Consider the following 20,868-nt stretch of genomic DNA (forward strand, 5'->3'; position numbering starts at 1 on the left):
CGCTATGGCAACAGAAGTGACTCAAAACAGCAGCGTTGTGCTGCTGCTAGATGGATGAGATTGGAAGTGAGCGGTTGTTGGAGCCGGCTAAAACAAGTCCACGTCACGCTTCCGCTTTCAGTGCATTTGCTCATGGTGCAAGGCTAAAACGTGTCAGGATAAAATGTGCTAAGAACATCAAAAACATAAGAGTCAATTGTTAATATTACTAAACATACCGGAGACCAGTGTTTAATTCTCTTCTCGTTTTCACAAGGCCGACTGCTCAAATGTGGCATCCATTCAAGCGAACAGATGTGATCCACTCGGTCACATGGCTTTTTCCAGACACACTGATTCACATGCTTTCCACCAGGGAGAGAGAGACAGAGCGAGAGACAGAGAGAGAAAGCAGAGAGAACAAGAGGCGGAAGAGGAGCAAGGGGATATCTTATTTTGTTTTGAAAAGTCATGCGGGGACAGAGGGTTAGGCAGCCGGACTGTTACATAAGCTCTGTATCCACTCTGCATGGATTGCCTGGACTACACCGAAGAGAGACCAATGGAATGTAGGCCAAACATCACCCTCTTTCTCTCACTCTTCTGGCCTGAATCACTGTTGTGTTGTGTTTGTTTTATTTTATTTTTTTGTACAAGGAATTGTGGGGCTTGTGCTGTTGGCTCCACTGTGGGATCAATAAAGGCATTCCTATCTTATCTTATTTCCTAATAAATGAATGTAGAGTAATAAAAATGATTTTAATAAAACATGGCTGTCCATAAATGAGCGGGCATTGCCTAAGGCCAAATATTTCATTACTTTAAAAACTCGAGCAATCTGTTTTATGACACATGGGAACATCTCAGATGATGATGTTTCTCATGGTTCTGTTTGCTGCTGCAAAAAGACAACTTTGAAAGGGGCATTTGGCCTAAATACATTTGATCGACTGTTAGTAATCCTCAAAGTGTGGTAGGAGTACTACTAGTGGTACCCGTACTCTCTACGTAGCGGTATGCCAAAAAAAAAAAAAATCAATGCCCGAGTAAAGTTCAGTTGTATTTAATCTATAAGAATTGTTTGTTTTGAAATTTATTTGGGTGCAATTTTCATCTTCTTTTTACGGGCAATACATTTGAATTAAATTATTATTTGGGTAAAAAAAATCCTCAAGTTTTTGCTTGTAACAATATGACTTTATTTCTGTACAATTACATTTTATTTATTATTTTCTTATATTTTGACAGGATTCTCAAAAATGACAAAAGCTTTTCATGTTATACTGACTCGCTTAGTTTTCTTTTTCTCTTGTAATTTATTTGTGATATTTGTTGTAGTGTTCCATCTTTAGTCTTGGGTAATTTTTTATTTTATTCTCATAATATTTCAACTTTATTCCTGAAAACCTTGGGTGTTTTTCTCAATTCTTGTCTTGTCATATTATAACTTTATTTACAATTTAATGTTTTTCCACATACAATTCTGACTTAATCTTTAAAAATTGCCTTTTTTTATTGTAATATTGCAAGCTTAGAAATATAAGTTCTCACCTTTTTGATAGATATTTAGGCCTACTACTCTCCTGTATTTTAACTCTTTGAGCGGCGTTGACGTGAAATGCTGTCAACGGGAATCCTAACGAGGAGCGCTGTGGATGTCAACTGCCGTCAGGCATCAGCTACATTTTTTTATGGGAATGGGCGGTGAAAAGTCTTGGCCAAACGTGGTTTAATCAATATGCCGAAAAAGTACCAAAACCCCCCCCCCCAAAAAAAACATTAATTATAGCCAGCAGATGGGCGCATTGGAGGAGGAGCTCACCATGTGTCGCAACCACATGTAAACTCCTAAAAAATGATGGACTCTTGGAAATGCAACCATTACAAGCAACTTGTGATTGCGCAAAGTGTTTGCCATGTTAAATCTACTACAAAGAGTGTCACAAAAGAAAGAAAAGATGATGGAGATTATTTAAATGTAGAGGTAGAAGTGAAAACTACTACTACGACTACTAAAACTCCAATAGTTTGTAAAGTTTGTCAAATGTAAAATTGTTACACTGCCGATTCATTGGAAATACATCTCATCATCAAAAGCACATTTTCATCGTTGTTGTTGGTATTTTATAAAAGCAAGGGACTGTTCAGATGTTTGAGGCATCACTAATGCACAAATTATTAGCATCAAAGTCACTTTTGCATATGAAATATAATTTTGAACAAAAAGCAGGTTGTCTGCATGTTTGGGGAGGTCCAAAATAGCTGATATGGGAAACCAACCCAGGTTTTACTACTGATTATAAACAAATTGAAAAGGGTATAAACAAACGTGTTTTGTGTGATGAAAGAAGAGAGTCTAATATTTCATTTGGTAGTTTCTGTGTTTCCATAGTCATAAAGCACAATATTCTGTAAGCCGTGAAATATCAGTCAGAATGCTCTATATTGGCAGGCACTCAAAAAGTTCTCTTTTTTAAACCTTGGCATTGAAAGAGGTAATGTTGGTCATTATAGAGGTACATGGACTGGAGAGCAAATCATTTTTTGGCATGTGAAAAGTTCGAGAAGCACTGGACTTTGGGAAGGGAGTCTCTCTCTTCTGAAATCCTGTTTAGACACTCGTGTTGAACAATACAATACATCTTTATTTATTTATATCGAGCTTTCACAACAGCTGCAGCTGTTGTAGCGAGCAACCGAGCTGTAGAGGAATAAGCGGAAATCTTTGTGGATGTAGCTCAACTTCCCATAGCTGACATGTTTTTCTTATGATGGCAAACTAGAGGGAATTGAATGAATAGCACCTCTGCTGGTTGCGGGCACATTGCGCACTCCATCCGACCCTCATACAAATACAGTACATCGATTTGAGCAGGATTGGCAATTCCCTCACATATTGCATTGGAATGCCGAGGGATGCCGCCGTCAATGCACTGATTGGATGCTCAGTAAGTGCTATGAGGTGCCGCATATTGTTTTTCTGTCCAGGATCTGGCCTTGAATCTTCTGACAAGATAAAGTCTAATCTGTGGCAGTCAATAAGTGCTCCTTCCGCGCGATACAGACGAGCAGAATTTAGGAGGAAAACTCAATCAGTCTGATTGGAGTCCAGTCTAAATGTCTTGTAACAGACAAGTGCCTCGGCTCAGAAAATATAATATCTGTTCTGTCCTGTAATTTAATACATTTATTATTTTTTACTGGATTCATATCATCTTGCACAGCTCTTATTCTGAAAACACGTTGCACACATTTAAAATATGTTCCACACAATAATACAACAAAATAACAAAAATGTTTTACACACCGCAATGTTGGAGTGAAAATGCCCTTTTTTGACTTCTCCCAGACTAAATAAGTAGTAATGTGCTACAAAACGAAGGGAATCACGTCAATGCACAGCTTACCATATGAGAAGGTGTCAGGCAGAGGTATGCCGTGGCCAGCTAGCTCTTGAAAGGTCCAGAACTTGTTGACACAGTTGAGGATGGCCTGAGGACGGTTGATCAGCCGACAGCCCATCTTCTCCAGGTGGCGCAGGACGGTGATGTCGCTGTCTGACTGCACCCATGGCGTGGGCACCCGCACCACCACCACCTGTGGATAAGATGTCACCGTTTCTTGGTCCACTTGCAGGCCTGCAGAAGAGATGAGCTAGAGTCATTTGCCGAGGATAGGCTCTGTATGCATTTTTACATGTGAAACTCAAGATTTAAGGTTCCACCAGTGTGGTTGCATGGGGCCTATTATTTTTCCGGCAAGCATGCAAGCACAGACGTCAGTCAACATCGACTTTAGCCTCTCTTAACTTGCCACGTTTAAGAGAGAGAGAGAGAGAGAGTTGTGAAGGGGCTGGTGAGGTACTGTGGAAGCCATCACCTCCTGGTGGAAAATGTGACCTTTTCTGGCAGAAGCAGTATGTGAACACTCCACAGTCATCCCTGCCCCACAGCTCTAGCTGCCAGTTGGCAGGGTTAAGGACGAGGAAGCGGCACTCGGTTACAAGGCTGGCAGTGTTAAGCCGTTCGGAGCCAGCCGTGGCCGATGATATGATTAGCTACAGGCTGTCCTTCACCATCTTCTATCCTGCTGTGCTGCCACATCCTTTCTGAGCGCCGGGCAGAAACTTTTGGACTGAAATCCTGACGGCATATCCGTATGCTTTCATTTGTTTGTTCAGGTCAGTGAAAGCATGGACAGATTCAAATTGATTGTCTGGCCTAACAAGAGAGCTGGTTTATTGTGAGAGCAACACACTGGACGCAGACTCTATTGTGTTACACATCACACATCAGACTATGAGAAAAATGTAGGCATGCACTAGGGGCGACTGTTTGGGTCAGTGTCAACAAACAAATCCCACATAATAGGGCCTTTTCAAAGACCTTACGGGATGAATTTAGAGGAATAGAAGGAGCCGCAGTGAGACAGATGATAGGGAATATGTTGCGACTCATCAGATGGGGTGATTGCAAACCTTGTCTACGTTCAACTGATTTATAAATGTTATCAGCCAACGAAATAGTTCCCGTGTGGCTTGGATTACATTTCACAAGGTTTTGAAACCCTTCAGATGGGAAGAAGCGCATTCCATAAAAGATATTGACTCACGCGGTATGTTCACTGATAACGATGTCTATCCTGTCTAATCTCACTATTGAACGCCCCAATGTCTTTAGGCACAGAACCAGCAATTGAACGTATTGCCCAAAAGGGGTACGGTTGTAAGGGAGTACCATGCCTTATTCGTTTTATGATTCATCAGATAAGTCCTTTTTGCACCATAAGAACTTGTGTTTATTATGTACACTGCTGCTCCTGTTCTTGCTTCTTCTTAGCACCATATGTACAAGGGTATTTTTCCTTATTAGATACAACTATTCTAGTGTGCTGCTACTCTCCAGTTTGCTTGTGTAATTCTGTCATTTACCCACTGTGCAACTAATAAAGATGAATTTGATATATTATTGATAGCAACTGTGTGCACAGTCAGAGTAGCGAGAAGACAGTAATAAGAAGGCAACAGCCAGGAAAGGTCAAGGATGTCTTGTGGTCCCAACACACTGGAGCGGACTAGCGTTGCATGTGAAAGTGTGTGTAAGCCATAAAAACAGCCCCCGCCCTCCTTTTTTTCCCCTCCTTCACAAAATCTCTGTACACAAGCAAAAGGATTCATGGTCGACTCTATTCAATACGCTCACACACTGCTCCGATTGTACTGGCACGCAGAGCAATGCGAGTGGTGCTACAGTGGGAAGTGTAGAGAGGTGGTATCATGGTGTCGGACAGACACTGCTCTGTGTTTACTGTGCTTTTCTCTATTTACAAAGGAACTGTGTCGAGACCAATGAGGCAGGCCAGTGATTAATTCTTTTTTTTTTTTTAATTCATGCAAGGGATCATTTGAATGGCGATGTTTTGAGTGACCACATCACAATTCTGGTTACAATTCTGGTTGCGCTTTTAGTAGGGGTGTAACGGTACGCTAAATCACATTTAGGTTGGGTTCGGTTTCTTGGAAACTTGGGTTTGGTTTATTTTTGGTACAGAAAAACAGATTTTAAAAAAAATATATGTTTATTTTGAAAAGATGACTAGTAAACGGTGCATTTTTTAGAAAAAAATAAATAAAAGCAAAGCATTTGGTTTTTTTTCTAAGAAATTACACCAGAAAAATTACACTAGAAAAAATACACAAACAATAAAGATCTCTTATTTTGTAAATTATTAAGACACTGAAATCTTTAAACACTCAGCAGAAACAGCCTATGACTATGACACATCTAAGTATCAAGTTAAAGACAAGTTGTCATTACAGTACATTTTTTGTGATGAAAGAAAATACATACAATAACAGTTACAATTACTGCTAACTATATTAAAACTCTTTTTATAATGAAAAAATACAATAAATTTAAAAAGTCTTTATGAAATTATAAACACTTTTTAGGCATTGAAATCTTTGAATGTTCAACAGCATATTGTAACGAATTGGGTTATCTGTGTTGTGTTCGGATTTGTGTTTTGCTGAGGTTCATGAATGCATCGTACGGCTAGCGAAAGGAGCAGCGGAGAACGAAGCCGTTTTAAGTGCGTTATTTTAGAGGTGCTACCTGCAACATAGCCGCTGATCTCATGTAGCAATGTAGGCACACAACTTTGGGAATTATCCACGTACCTTTCCCCGTCGGCGATTTTAACTGGAAAGCCAGAATGTTCCCAAACAGGAGACCTCGGTGTACGGGGGGACCTTCGAGCTGGCTTGTTTGCGTATGTCAAAATAGTGCCATTTATCTGCGCATTTATAATTTATCACGGCTTCTGGCATACTGGCTCCTCATCTTTGCCGCCACTCTCCTCTCCCGCGAGCAACAGTCAATAGCGTCCGTGTGTAAGCTCGCGTTAATAATAAAAAATGATCAGAAACGGTACGCAAGGTGGACCGAACCGAACATGCCATACCGCAACGTATACCGGTATACCGGGCGGCCATTTTGTCACTTCTGTCGACTGAAAATGACATCACAACGGCTCAGGGCTCAGATAACAGCCAATCACTGTTCACCTGTTTTCTGAAACGGAGCCATGATTCATCGTTATGAGTCCTGAGCAACTTTGATGTCATCTTCAGTCGACACAAGTGACAAAATGGCCGCCCCCTGAGATGGCTAAAAGTGGGTGCATTCTGCTGCTTGACTTATATCCCAGAAACTCAATATTAATCAGAATGCCGTATTTCAACTAGTGGGCCTGCATAGAACATATTCTGGAAAAAATATATATTTAGGTTGATTACCTCTTTAAGTAGAAAAATGCTATTTTAATGAAGGGGGGGAAAGCCACTGCTAAAAGCCAAGGAACAAGAGATCAAGAGATGAACCTGGTTATACACCCATACCACACTAACTGCATTAACACAGAAATCATCTTGAATGCTAACCACTCACTAACTGGTGTATAAAACATAATGTATTGCGTCTATATAATATTCTTTAAGTACACAACCTAATCATATTACAAGTTAATGTCAGATTGCTCTTAAAGGCAATTGCATGCAAAAATTAGCAGATTGCAAAACCTCTGACTTGACAGAGTACTAGAACATCCTGAGGCAGGGTTTGCTGTGATGCAGATGGGCTTGCTTATGAACAAGCCAAAAACTCAGGCTGCAGCTTTCAACAATGTGACTCACAGACAGCTACAAGGTCTTGTTTTCATTTTCCGTTGCGTGTCATTTGCTTTACACTCCTGGGTTGTACTTCCTCTCCATCACTGTTGGGTATTTCCTAATGAAACCAAGTGCTGTCAAGTAAAGTAAGTCCAAAATGTGCGTAAGAGAGCATCAAAGCATCACCAATAACGTATGCTCTCTCAGGCACAAGATATTAATGATTAGTGGAACTTTCAACCAATTTCCTTCTAGCATCGGGTTTGATCTCCATTTTGTTCAGATTTCAAAACAAATTGTCCCTTGGAAAATGGAAACTGATTTATTCTGTCCCTACATTAAAGACTACAGAGAGGAACTCAAGTCAAAAACGTCGGAGAATAAGAAAAAACACGATTAATCGACCAGTTTTCAGCTTTCTCAGGAGGCTGACATTTTCCAGTGAAATTGATGCCAAAGTGCCCTCGGGTTCGCATTACGAACGTCACGACTCACCTGTTTTCTGGGCTTGGTCCTACGACGTTCGCAATGAAAACTCCGAGGGCACTTTGACGTTAATTTCAGCCGACAGCAGGGGGCGGTGTCACGTAAAATGTCAGTCTCCTGAGATGGCTAAAACGGGTGGATTAATCATCTTTATTCTTATATGCAACATGAATGCAACATTAATCAGCATACCATGTTTGGATTGGTGGGTGCACATTGAACGTAGAATATTTTCGAATTGAGGTCCCTTTAATAACTGTACAGGCAATGTTTTAAGTTGACATTTAACGTTCGTAATGTTCATTAAGCGTGAAAAGGAGTTGAACCAAAGCCTTTTTTAAACTGTGTTAAACAATAAAGCCATTTAACCTCTTGGATAAACTTCAATGACAAATGAGGAGTGTGTAATTAAAGGCACGGTGTGCCACACATCTTTATTTTCATTTGATTGTTTAAAAAAAAGCAGAGAGCTAATTTTGACTTTTGGGGACTTCTGATCAGAAGGGGCCACTATGAGTAACAAATAGATCTTCATTAAAGCTGATATAACATTAAAGTTGTGTGTCGGTTGGTGTTAATATTCGTTCCAGTCTGTCATTTGACGACATAAGGGTGATACATTTGTCATCACTTCCTAGATGGACCTCTCCTCGAATGGCCCTGTAAACAAATCATGAGATGTGAAATGCCTCTCGTGCTGTTGAATATTAGGTTTGTCTGTGTGTGGCTTCAGGAAAATCATTCGTTACTAAAAGCAAAGGGTACGTACACGTGCATTTTCATGAGTCCTGCTGGCGTCAAATTGAAACGATGAACAGCAAAGTGAAACTTGAAAATGTGGCCAGTGATACATAACTCTTCACGTAGCAAAATGTCATTGTGTTATCAGTGACCACATTGTGACCGAACCCAAAACAAATTTCAACTTGTAGTAACTTAAGGTGGTTAAATTGTGGAGACCAGTACAATTGCTGGCGCGTGTTGCTTGATTAACTGATATTATACATAACTGAAAATATATTTAGGCATAGGAACTTAAATGTAGAATAAAGGATTTTTTTTGTGCGTATGTTGATTACATACTGTGTGTACAGTATTAGTGACACTGAATTTTGAAGAAAAAAAACAAAAAAACACATACCCATCAACATCTAGATGCCAATCCCTGCGCCCCACTCGAATTCCTGGAATGTTGCATCATCTAGAACAGCTGTGGTGCCTGCTCCATTCTTTAATCCAGCCCACAGAGCATTTACATTAAGTCTTGTAATATTGTTGTAATAATTTATCTTTTCCTGATCAAAAACATACATCGTGCTTGGAGTAAAAAAATGGGCCACCCCGGCAAGATGATCCCTTTATTTAATTAAAATGTATTCATTCATTCATTCATGCATTCATTATTCATGTATGCATTACATAATTGGCTAATTGAATTTTTGTAAATAAAAACAATTTCCAATTCAACAATTTAACATTATATATTCAACATTTTTATTTAATGAATTAATAATTTCTTCATTGAATTATAATTAAAATTCAAGATGCATATTAATTATTACGATACACAATAATGCATACTCTAAATGCACATTTACCCTATACCTCATCTTTGAACAACCTGGCCCATCTATCAAATTTAATAATCAAGTATGGCCATCGAGCACAAAAACCCTTGATGAATGTCCATGTTACAGGTGCGAGGGGAATATAATATGACCAAAATTCAAAAGCTGCATGTACTGCAATGGCAACCTGAAGACCCCAGGGACAAAGTAAGATTCCTCCAAGCGCGCCTAATCCACCCATGGGCAGTTAATCTGTGACGTCAGGGCTCAGGAGACATTTGCTGTGTGCGCCTGCAAGGATTACAGGTACCTGCCCTGCTCCACTTGTGTGCATACATACAGGTCTAGACAGTGCTCCACTTGGCTGTGAATTACATTAACCAAGATAAACTGTGCCACAATTAGCTTTGCCAAAGAGGTTATGTTGTTTATCATCTGTTTGTTTTTGCTCTACTTACACTCTTTCAAATTTTTGATATGTTTGGTGGCAGATATTCTTTCAAGGATCTCCCCTGTAATTATTAAAGACATCCATCGTCGATTATGTTAAATAAAATTAATATTCAATAGGGATGTAATGATTCACTCAAACCCCGATTCAATTCAATTTTTAGTTCTGGATTGGATTTTTTTTTTAATCTTTTTTTTTTTTTAATATGAATGAATCATTTTAAAACCAAAAGATGTTTTTATTTTAACATCTGCATTTTGTCCTTGTTACAAACAATACCTTTTTGTAAGAACTTGAAAATGAAATAAAAATGTTGACAGTTTAACCACATTTTTGTATTGTTATCAGTGTTTTGTTAGTGCCAGAACTGAACATAAAAATAAATAAATATACAATAAATTGGACTGTTATCATTACAATTCATTTTGTGATCAAAATTTCAATATCGATTATTTTATTTTTTTTAATCGATGCATATTTTAAGCAGTTTAACTCATTTTTAAATTTTCGATGAATTGTTACATCCCTAATATTGAATGGTTTTCAGACTACCACAACATACAACACCTTAAAAAGGTAATCAGATAATGACTAATTTATCCATGACCTGCTTGCATCACTTTGATTCAGTTCAACAAAAGTGGAAATTTACAGTAAATCATTGATTTGATGGATTTATCCAAACACTTTTACATCATGACATACCCAATAATGTGCTATTGACAGCGGTTATGCAGTGAAACCTGAAAAAGTGGAACACCAACCGTTTCAGGATGGCGGTCAACCTCTGACCTGTTCAGTTTTCAAAACAAATTTTCCCATAGAAAAAGCAGTGAAATACAAAAACATTTTTTTATTACTGTACAGGAAATGCTTGACTCATTCTGTTGTCTGAAAAGGCTAATAATAAGATGGCCATCGTTTTAATACATAAAAGCATTAAAACACATCACAGATGTTCCAGGGCCAGCCTCTCATTTTCAAATATTAACCAAAGTGTGAAAAAGCTACAAGCGTAAAAAAGAAACACTCACGATCACACTTTGTTAATCACCGACAAAAAGCATTCAGTAGCATTTTTGTATAGTAGTTAGCCAGACAACGGCTAAACAGGCTGCACACATTTTTGTAAAACTAATTTGAACACCCATTTTGACGATATTATGTTCAAAATCTTCTCCCATGTGTCAGTCCGTGCCAAAGGCAGCAGACATCATTAATGTGTTAATTGAGATATATTCACATCTCTCATCCGATGTCACTAGTCCACTTTGCATTGTGCTGATGAATTCCATGTGTGTCTGTGGGGTGGGATCCTACTGTCACCATCACATGGTAGAGCACAAGTCAGGGCTTTGAAATGTGGTTTCATAATACAGTGGACACCCGCATATTGGGGATTTGGCATTCGCAAATGTTCTCACCTTTAGGTGTTCACGAAACAAAACTCGACTATTATTGATTTTCTGTAACACATCTGTGCAAAGAAAGTTTGAGAATGTTTTTTTCAAGGCCAAATTTTGTCTATACAGTACTATGTGTGCAGAGGTGTATCATCAACCCAAACTCATTATTTTCAAGAATATGCTTCCAGCAGGCCCACTAGTTGAAACATGGCATTCTGATTAATATTGCGTTTGTGGAATATGAGTTCAGCAGCAAAATTCACCCCTTTTCAGCCATCTCAGGGGGCGGCCATTTTGTCATCGACTGAAAATGACATCACAACTACTCAGGACCAATCACGGCTCAGCTTCGGAAAACAGGTGAGCTGCGATTGGTCATTACCTGAGCCCTGAGCAACTGTGATGTCATTTTCAGTCAGATGGAAGTGACAAAATGGCCGCCCCAGAGATGGCTAAAAACAAGTGGATTAACTTTTATTCCCAAAATGCAATATTTATCAGAATGCCTTGTTTGGGCCTGCATAGAACATATTCTTAAAAAAAATATACTTGGGTTGACTTCTCCTTCAACGTGAGTAAAAAATTCAATCTATGTCCGACTTATGAGATTCGTCTGCCATGCCGCGTTGGAGGCCTGTCTTCAGGAAAAGGAAATACTGACTTGAGGGTGCAAATTCTGACATTCTTGTTTGTCTTAAATGCATCAGTAGTTGAAACAGGACATAACTACCCGAATTTACACAAGTCCTCTCTGTTTCACCGGAGATCTTACGAGCGAATATTGCGGGGGGTGAGAGGGAGGTCTTTTTGAAAGTGGGGGGGAAGTGTGTCCCCCGTTCCCAGTACCATCTGCGCCCATTACCCATTTGTGTCGAACAACTGGTACTTGAATATCAAAGCTTTTAATAGGCCCAAACAACAGCAATTTATTTCAAATTTCAGCTTGTTGACCTCATTTTGAGAACCACTGTTCTCGAAAATGGATGGATGGCGCTCGTCCTGTAGGCGGTGTTGTAGCTGAAGGAACTCGTTCATATTTTGGGTGAACGTGAACTGAACGTAGTGTGTTTCTGCATGATGAATATGTTAGTAAAGGCTCTCATTCTGGCACCAGTGAAGGACATTTGAACGGCCGTTCATCTTTTCAGATTGCCAGGTTTGGTTAGTCTTCCAGTAGAAAACTTGGCTAAACACATGGTAAATGAGCCTTCAAGTCAGGCGAGAAGGACTTTATTTAGCAACCCAAGCCACGGAGCCTCACGCGACCGCATGCATCATCAAAAAGAATGATAACAGCTTGGAGGGGAAAAAAGAGGCCGATCACTTTACTAGGGAAGTCTATTGTTTAGCAACAGACAGTAAAGTAAGTTACTGTGTGTTAGTCCTGGTTGACATTAGACAATTTTCCCTTTCGATTTCGCGGGGTTGAGCGTGTGGGCGCGGTTGGCAGGAAGTCCCAGGTGTGTCATTGTTTTACGGTTGCCTGAATAAGAGAGGGGCTTTAGTTAAAGTGTGTGTGACAGCTCATTTCCTACTGCACCCTGCACTGGTTTTTATCTTGAATTGTATTTGCTCTTGCACATTAAAGACTACAGTCCTGTTTTTATTTTAATTACTCATTAAAAAAGGGCATTCAAGCAAAAAGCAAGTTTTTCCTCATGAGATTGTAGGCTGAAACTTGCAGCTGTGGACTGTATTTTGAGGGCATTTGCTATAAATAACTATGAAGTAATGTTTTTGGAACGATGAACTTAGTTAAATTTTTTTTATGAACTGAAAAAGTTTGTTCGAGTTCATGTAGAAAATGAACGAGTTCATGTAGAAAATGAACTTTCCAAACACTGTTTGGAGGGAAAACAATCTTGTATCCGCTCCTTTTCCTCCCCGATTTCTCACAGCAAAATAAACACCGTAAAGTACTGTGAATTTCAACAACGCGAAGCACAGCAAAATTACACTCCATTCTGATTTAATTAATAAAGGCCTTTGTTCCTAGTCGTGGCTACAAGAAATCTTATTAGCTACAGCCAACATCCCCTCGGTGATGGGATGCTGGGAAAAGTAGGTTAGGCGGTCACACATTTGCGTTCATTCCGCCTCCTTGCTAGCAGGCGTGAACGGCTAGTCTGCAAAGCCACCCCAGACAACAACTGTCTGCGACGAAGATAGGTGGTGGCCAAAGGGTGGTCAAAGGGTGGCCAACTTGTCCCTCTCTCGCCACCCCCGCATCTAGGGGAAGATTTTTCTACCATTTTCAGATGGAGGCAGTATTCTTGATACTCCGCCACAAATAATTTAGAATAACTGCATATTTAAACAGCAAACTTACAATTGAGCTGCAAACGAAAGGAAGAGCTTTTCATCCTTGCAAACAAATTGAACTAAAATCTTACTTTTAACACCATGGCAAGCAAATAACTTGGCTGAGAATTCCTTGTTTACCATAACATAGTCACAGTCACGGTTTCATGAAATAAAATGCACAGATAAACCAAACTTGGCCAGCACATTTATAATACGAGAAGATAGAAATGTTAGTAAAAAGCAACGTTTAAAATTGTGAAGAAGTACGATTTTTTGTGTCATTGTGTTTTTTAGATATGACTAGCATGGGTGGTCAAGTCAGTCATCATGCTATCATTATGAGTTGTCGGCAACAGCCAATCAGTGTTGAGAATGCATTTACCAGTAGTACGTCACACGCAGGTATCGCATTAGCAGACACGCACTTGCAGCCAAATAAAGAAAAAAAACACCACGCTATAAGTGTTTGCATGTGTTTTTATTTATTTATTTATTATTCTTTATTTGGCTACGTGTCTGCTTGTGCGGCACCTGCATGTGACGTAGTAAGTATGTTCTCTACACCGATTGGTTGTCGCCGACAAGGGACTTGCTGGGTCCACAGGGGCCAGCCTGAAATGGCCGAATGCTGACTGACGGATTGATGTACCCACCACTTGGGATTAGAATGAATTAGCATTTGATCGCAGTACACAAAATGGCATCGGCCATCGTTGACAACTGAAGTGCATGAGATAGAAGTAGACTATGTCATAGTACACAAAAGCAAAGAAATGACAATATTTTATAAATTAATCCCAGCAAAAATTTGTTTTTTACTTAGACTTGCTCCTGCTTGCAAAAGTATGATAAGGGTGTTGGGCAAGGTTCTGTATCTATTTGCATTTTATTTCATGAAACCCTGACGGTGGATGGAATGATAAGCAATGACTAATCGGTTGCAGAAGGTGTTATTAGAATGCGAATGATGTGTGTGCGCTTGTATGGCCTCCCCTCGGTGGGGTTTTGTGTTATCGTGGCCACCCCACTGCAAAATTTCTGGCTACGCCCCTGACAACTGTTAGCTATTAGCATTGACCAGCACATGAAGTAACGCTTGAAACCATCACAACTGAACATAGTTAGTGCATCAATGATGTGTTGTCACTGCATTTACCTAATTGTCCCTCGCTGATGGTGAGCACGATCTGATCCATGAGCAGAGAACGGAATTCCACATCCTCCTCGACGCAGCGCTCCTTCAATGCCCGGAGAATCTGAATTTGGGGATACTCCTGGCTGATACGTCGGTCGGTCACGAACCAAAGGCGGGAGCACATTACGGAAGGCTCGTGGTCAACCAACCCCCCCTCCCCAAATAAAAGTGAGTCCAAAAGAGTTGTAGCTGCTGCGCGGGTAGGGAGGGAGGGTGGTAGGGGGGAAGGGACGCCGGGGGTAGAGCAGCTGTGAAAAATAGCACAGGGATGCGCACACAATGGAGCTCTGGCGCGGATACCCACGAACAACCAGCTAGGATGAAGACTCTTAATCACCTTTGTTTCCTTTCATTTGCAGCCATTCAGCAACGCCAAGACTGCAAATACTGTCCGCCTAAACTTGTCCTTTTAACCGAGCTACGGCCTTGTGGAAACAATCTTGCCACACAATATCTCCGGAACGTAAGCCGAGCGATAAACTTTGCCCGAAAACGACTCGCACGTTCGTCGGATACCCCTCCCGGGCTGGCCTCCTCGGTGCTCCGTGGGCTGCTATCCACACAGAACTGGTGCTGAAAGGTGCACGCCGCTTTATTGTAGTGTAGTGTAGACCAACGCGAGATGTATACAACTCCGCTCCTCCTCGTGCACAGCCAGGGCTGGTCTCAAAATAAATATGATGGGGATGCTGTCAACCAATCACAAGCCGCAGCCAGCATCCTTGGTTAACAGTACGCGAGAAATGTGGGCGTGGTGATACAATTTAGGACCAATGAGATGCGGTTTGGTCACAAGAAGGCCGAGCCTAGTTGAGGGCGCGCAGCGTTAAGGCGTCAATCAGTGCGTGAAGGCTCCGCCGCGCGCTCCTCCTCTAGAACCGGTTCAGACCAGTCGGTCAGACTAGGATTTGGCGAAAGAATCGACGACACCTCCGCCGCTACAGGCCGGAAATCAAAACACCGTCAGTGTAATGCGCATTGCCGTGGTCTTTATTTGTTCATGCCAAGAATTTCTCATCATATTTTATGTTATTGCGGAACCGTCTGCATGCAAGCATGAGAGGAAAGCAAAAACAGCCGTAACTTCGAGCTGGGCTTGTTTTCCTCTACCGTTAACGCCCAAAACACAGTAGCTACGGAAAGTCGTAAAGGTTAAAGCGTTCAAAACGGGATCCTGCTGCTACTGAGCAATAGCCACCGTGTAGGAGGTGGGGGGGGGGGGTTGCCAAGCCGTGCACATTCCTTTCTTCGACATAAAAAAAAAAAAAAAAAAAAATCTGCTGCAAGTGCAACAAACATTCATCTTTGTTGTGTAATCTAAATAAGGCCAAAATATAGCCCATGCCTTTGCATATTGTACCAATAAAACATAATGTATTGGGAGACAAAGTGCATGCATAACAGTGATGCAATACTAAAAACCATGCTTGCCATACGTTTTCCTATGAAGTACATGAAACATCACATTTCAAAGCTTCCTTTGTTTACCAGCCGCTGCAACCACAGATGTTGCAACAGTTTTGTTTCAGTCTACAGCGTCCTCTAGTGGTCATCTTACAATTCACAACCGTTGCATGCTCCAGTCAGTGCCGTGAAAAAGTACTTGCCCCTTTCTCAAATAATTGCGGGTTTTCGCATAGTTTCCCTACTTTAAGATCATCAAACAAATACAATATTAGACAAAGATAACCCAAGTAAACATATAATGCAGTATTTAAATAGTGATTTTATTAATTAAGGAACAACAACAACAGACTTTCAAAACTGCCTGGCCCTGTGTGAAAATGTATTGGGCCACCCTCCGCAACAACTGAAGTCAAGCGTTTTCTGTAGCGGGCTATTGGTCTTTCACATCTGTGTGGAGATATTCACTCTTCCTTAATTGCTTCATTTCAGCAATAAAGGTAGATTTTATTTTTTAGCACGGATAGGCCTTTTATGGTCATTCCACAGCATTTCAATCGGATTCAAGTAGTATGTATTTCGACTTTGACCACTCCACAATCGTCTTTTTTTTTAAGACATTCAGAAGTTGACTTGCTGGTGTCTTTTCGATCGATGACATGTTCATGAATTGATGTCCGAAAACTCCCTCAGAATTTTCTGGTTCAGTGCAGAATTTGTGGTTCCATCAATCACAGGAAGTCATTCAGGTCCTGAAGCAGGAAAGCACCATCACCATGTTTGACTGTTGGTATCATGTTCTTTTCTGAAATTCTGTTACATTTACGCCAGAGGTAATGAGATACACTCACCTTCTAAGAAGTTCAACTTTCGGCTCATCAGTTCATAGAATATTCCCCCAACAGTGTCAGTAATCATTCAGATGTGTTTTGCAGGAATGAAGGCAGGAATGACAGAAAGGAGGTCAGGAAGGAAAAGATGCCAGGGGGAAAAAATTGTCTCAGTGGGAGGAAGACAGGAGCGTTCAATTAACCTACCATGCATGTTTTTCGAATACGGGAGAAAACAGAGTACCCGGAGAAAACCCACGCAGGCACGGGAAGAACATGCAAACTCCACGGGTTTAGACCGTCGTGAGACAGGTTAGTTTTACCCTACTGATGTTAGTTTTACCCTACTGATGATGATATATATATATATATAGGGTTAGGGTTAGGGTTAGGGTTATATAGGTTATATATATATATATATATATATATATATATATTCACACACACATAGTTTTATTTATAAGTTAGATTATCACATTGACCTCGCACATGCACACATATATCGGTTACACAATTAAAATGCATACCATAACCATAATGCATGTTATTAACGTGTTAATGTATTAACTATAAGCATAACACACTAGAAGTAATTTAAAAAGCTATATCACATGTCGCTTACAAAATGCCATGTCAATGTATGTTGGAAGTTTTATCAAAGTCCACAATCAAGACGTCTGTGTGAATTTGCACTTGTGTTGCAAACACAAACTATAGACTCAGTTGCCTATGGGTGAAATTAGTTGCATGTCCCGCAATGCTAATTGTGGCTAGTTCAGCAAAACTAAATACCAAATACAGTCGTCTTCTGTGGCTTATATTAGCTAGAGGCTAATATTAATTAACCTAACTCATAGAAATCTGCATACCTTTTTGCTTTTGCCCGTTTTTCCTCTTCTCCTTTTTCTGAACTGGGTACCTGATGGCTTCTTTTCTCATTTACAATTGATTGATGATCTTCATTTAAAGGGACTCTTGGTTATTTGGATGAGGATTGGCCCCATGTTTTTCACTAACAAGTTCAGTTTATATATTTTTGGATCAGGAAAATGAAACGAGTTGTCATTTTCTATTTTATCCATTCACTTTGGAGAAATAAGGAAATAAGTGACGACTTGAAAACCGCCTACTTTTAATGAAGAATATAACCAAGCTCCGCTCTCTCCGCGTTTCGGTCGGAGTCACAGGAGGGACCGATTACACACTCTCCATTGGAAATCATTGTACTTTCATTGCTTATAATGTCCAAAAACGGTGATCAATTAGCACCGAAATTCATGTGGACTTCCCTACCTATGACCATTTCAACATATCAAAAGGATTAACCTGATTTATATGAGAATGAGGAAATGTGGAAGTCAGCAGAGTTACATAGATGTATGCCCGGAAGAACGCACACTGCTTCTTTGCTGATCACGGTTAGGACAGACGGGGCATAAAGCACCAGTCAGGATATTTACAGAGACTGAAGTGGGAATGAGTAGACGTACATTTCATCCACATTTATTTGGATGAGGATTGGCCCCAGTTTGTCGACCTACAACACGCAGTCCAATATGGAACGTAACAGCCGAAATGGTCCTTTCCAATGCGGCCACACTCGGCTGTGGAGTCAGCCTCCTCATTGGAACTTTTTGTTCGCTGAAGCGGCCCCGACGGAAAAGCACATGCCGCTCCGCGATGTGCACCGTTCACGACTTTAAATGCCCCGACATGCTGGACCACATTTACTTCCGCAAACATAACGTCGGGACTCGGGAGTGACGTTGTCTCTTCTTCTGCGCATGCGGGTTACTTTGGCAACGCATGTGTTCATACAGCAGACAAGACCGAGGTCGCGTTTATAATGTAATATGAACGCTTACACAAAAAAACCTGATTTAAAAAAAAAATCTGAATTGAGCATTAAGACCTGCGGTGTGAACCTAGCCTAAGTGGTGTTGAAAACTGCTAGCTATGCTAATGATTTGCTATGTAAAGTTTGGCGATGTTTATTACGTGTAAAGTTTGCCTCAAACGTTGCTAGCTGACCAGCTTCAGTCATAAAAAGCTAAGCTACACACTCCAGGTTGGTTTATCTTATTGGTATTACCGTATTGTAAATAGCCACAGAGGGAAAGGTAACGGAATGCATTGTAAATTATCTAAAAATATGGTTCTCTGTTGTATACATCATTTAGCAAATTTCAAAAAGTGAAGAAAATGACATTGGAATTGTGTTAAAAATAAGTAATTTGTTAATTTTATTACACACTGTACAGTTAAGCTGCATTTTAACCCTCTTAGTGATCAGTACTGTGACATTTTAATTCATTAAGCACTCATTGATTAACAATATTGCCACTAGGTAACACTCCCATGCCATGAATGTGAGAAACGGTGCTCAGACCAGGCGTTGCAGGTAAGTTTATTTCATTTTGATAGATTTCCAGTTAATTGAAACAATGCAGGAAAGTTATGCCATGGCTGTGTTAAACTTTCCCATCCTTATGACAAGGCTGTCCCATGAAAGAACTGATCAACCAGCGGAGCTCTTGGGCCACTGATCCGTGACTATCACCACTATGTTTTTCTTTCAGTCCAGCAGCAAGAGAGAGAGCAAGAGAGCTGCATAATATCTTATCATGTTGCATGTGACGTGACCCCTCTGCTTCATTGTCCTCAGCTTCTCTGTCAGATGAGGGGAACGTGGAAGAAGAGGAGGAGGCGGCAGTGGCAACTACTTAATGAAGGATCATCAACATATACAAACATTGTGTGCTTCTGATGAGCCTTTTCCCAGGGCATGAAATAAAATATCCGAACAATCAGTCTCTGAACGGATGGGCGGAGACGCCCGGTTCAGGGAGCGCTTCCATTGGTCAGCCCAGGAGTCAGGACAAACACTTTTTTATTCTGTGATGGAGTGAGATGTCGCATTCACACAGGTAACTGAGCAATCTCCCCCCATACTGAAACTGTCTCTGCTTTGCTGAGAAAGTGCAGCAACGTCACACAAGTGCCCTTGTGTGTCTCATTAATAAATGCCCCCTTGCTACAACAGACAATGCAGAACCAACAAGCATATTTACAAAATGGTCAATGTAGATTAATAATGCACGGAAATAACCCCTGAATTGTTTAAACAGAATATGTCGAGTGTTGAGAATGTTCACAAAATTAAAATAGCGAAATATAAAACAATATTTACTGGGCTACCTATGACACGGCCAGCTACGAGTACCGGGACAAGAAAAAAAAGAGACCGGGCTTGGAGAACCGTGAGCGAGGAGCTTATTATACTTGCACTGTAAAAAAATATTTGTGAAATTAACATTAATATGCTGTAAAATCATGATGTCAAAAATCTGTAATATGAATAACAATGAATTGGTGTGTATTTTAAGGCAACATGTTAACATATACATACATATAACAATTATAAATTGTCAATTTTACACTTAATATATGTGGAAAGGATCATATTTCCTTGTAGAATTGATATATTACTGTATTTTAAAAATAAAAACATTGTTTTACTTGAACCAATGCAATACAGTTAAAAATATAATATTGTTTGGTTTAAAGAACTTAAATAAATTGTATAATATTTTACAAATTTGTCTATCTCATGTACTGATTTGCTGGCTGACAGCCAATCAGAGTGATTCTCACTGACACCACTTTGCAGACTGACGTTGGTGGCTTATTCATTCAATTCATATCTAAAAAGGACCATGATACAAAAATATATGAATTTGCCACAATTCTAAACACTACTTTTTAATTTAGATTTGTTCCCACTTCCACCATGAATGTGCTGAGCAAAATTCTGGACACATATGCATTCTACTTTATGAAACAAGAAAATGAAAATTCCATACAACAGTAAAATTTGTGTCGCCTTACCTTGAATGGGGGGGAAACGTAGGAGAGCCATCCACCGGGTTAAGATAGCAGTCCGTTTCGAGCATGGTGTGGGAATCTCCGATAGTCAAACCAACAGGCAGACGGAGGTCGCACAGAAAAAATGTTTGTTATGGCACACATACCTATGCTTATCTCGATTCCAAATGCTTCTCTTTGCTCTTACATTCC

At 40.2% G+C, this 20,868-nt stretch overlaps 1 protein-coding gene and 1 long non-coding RNA gene across 2 annotated transcripts in view; one reads left to right on the top strand and one right to left on the bottom strand.

The window, feature by feature from the left end:
• Positions 1-15,227, bottom strand: part of rimkla (ribosomal modification protein rimK like family member A) — a 29,639-nt gene extending 14,412 nt beyond the window's left edge. Inside the window, exons 1-2 of the mRNA XM_086052005.1 lie at positions 14,519-15,227; positions 3,387-3,617 (exon numbers count right to left, since the gene is read on the bottom strand). Of these exons, the coding sequence (XP_085908131.1) occupies positions 3,387-3,617; positions 14,519-14,681 (394 nt within the window). The 5' untranslated portion in view covers positions 14,682-15,227. The remainder of the gene's footprint in view (positions 1-3,386; positions 3,618-14,518) is intronic.
• A 180-nt stretch (positions 15,228-15,407) lies between these two features.
• LOC147152739 (uncharacterized) lies at positions 15,408-20,286 on the top strand. The gene is made up of 4 exons (XR_015088368.1): positions 15,408-15,519; positions 16,897-17,103; positions 19,139-19,192; positions 19,457-20,286. It is a non-coding gene; the product is annotated as an uncharacterized LOC147152739 (long non-coding RNA).
• The last annotated feature ends 582 nt before the right edge of the window (positions 20,287-20,868 follow it).

The sequence above is a fragment of the Filicampus tigris genome, chromosome 1 (genome assembly GCF_054856515.1).
Source record: "Filicampus tigris isolate MCC_2025a chromosome 1, RoL_Ftig_1.0, whole genome shotgun sequence".
Taxonomy (NCBI): Eukaryota; Metazoa; Chordata; class Actinopteri; order Syngnathiformes; family Syngnathidae; genus Filicampus; species Filicampus tigris.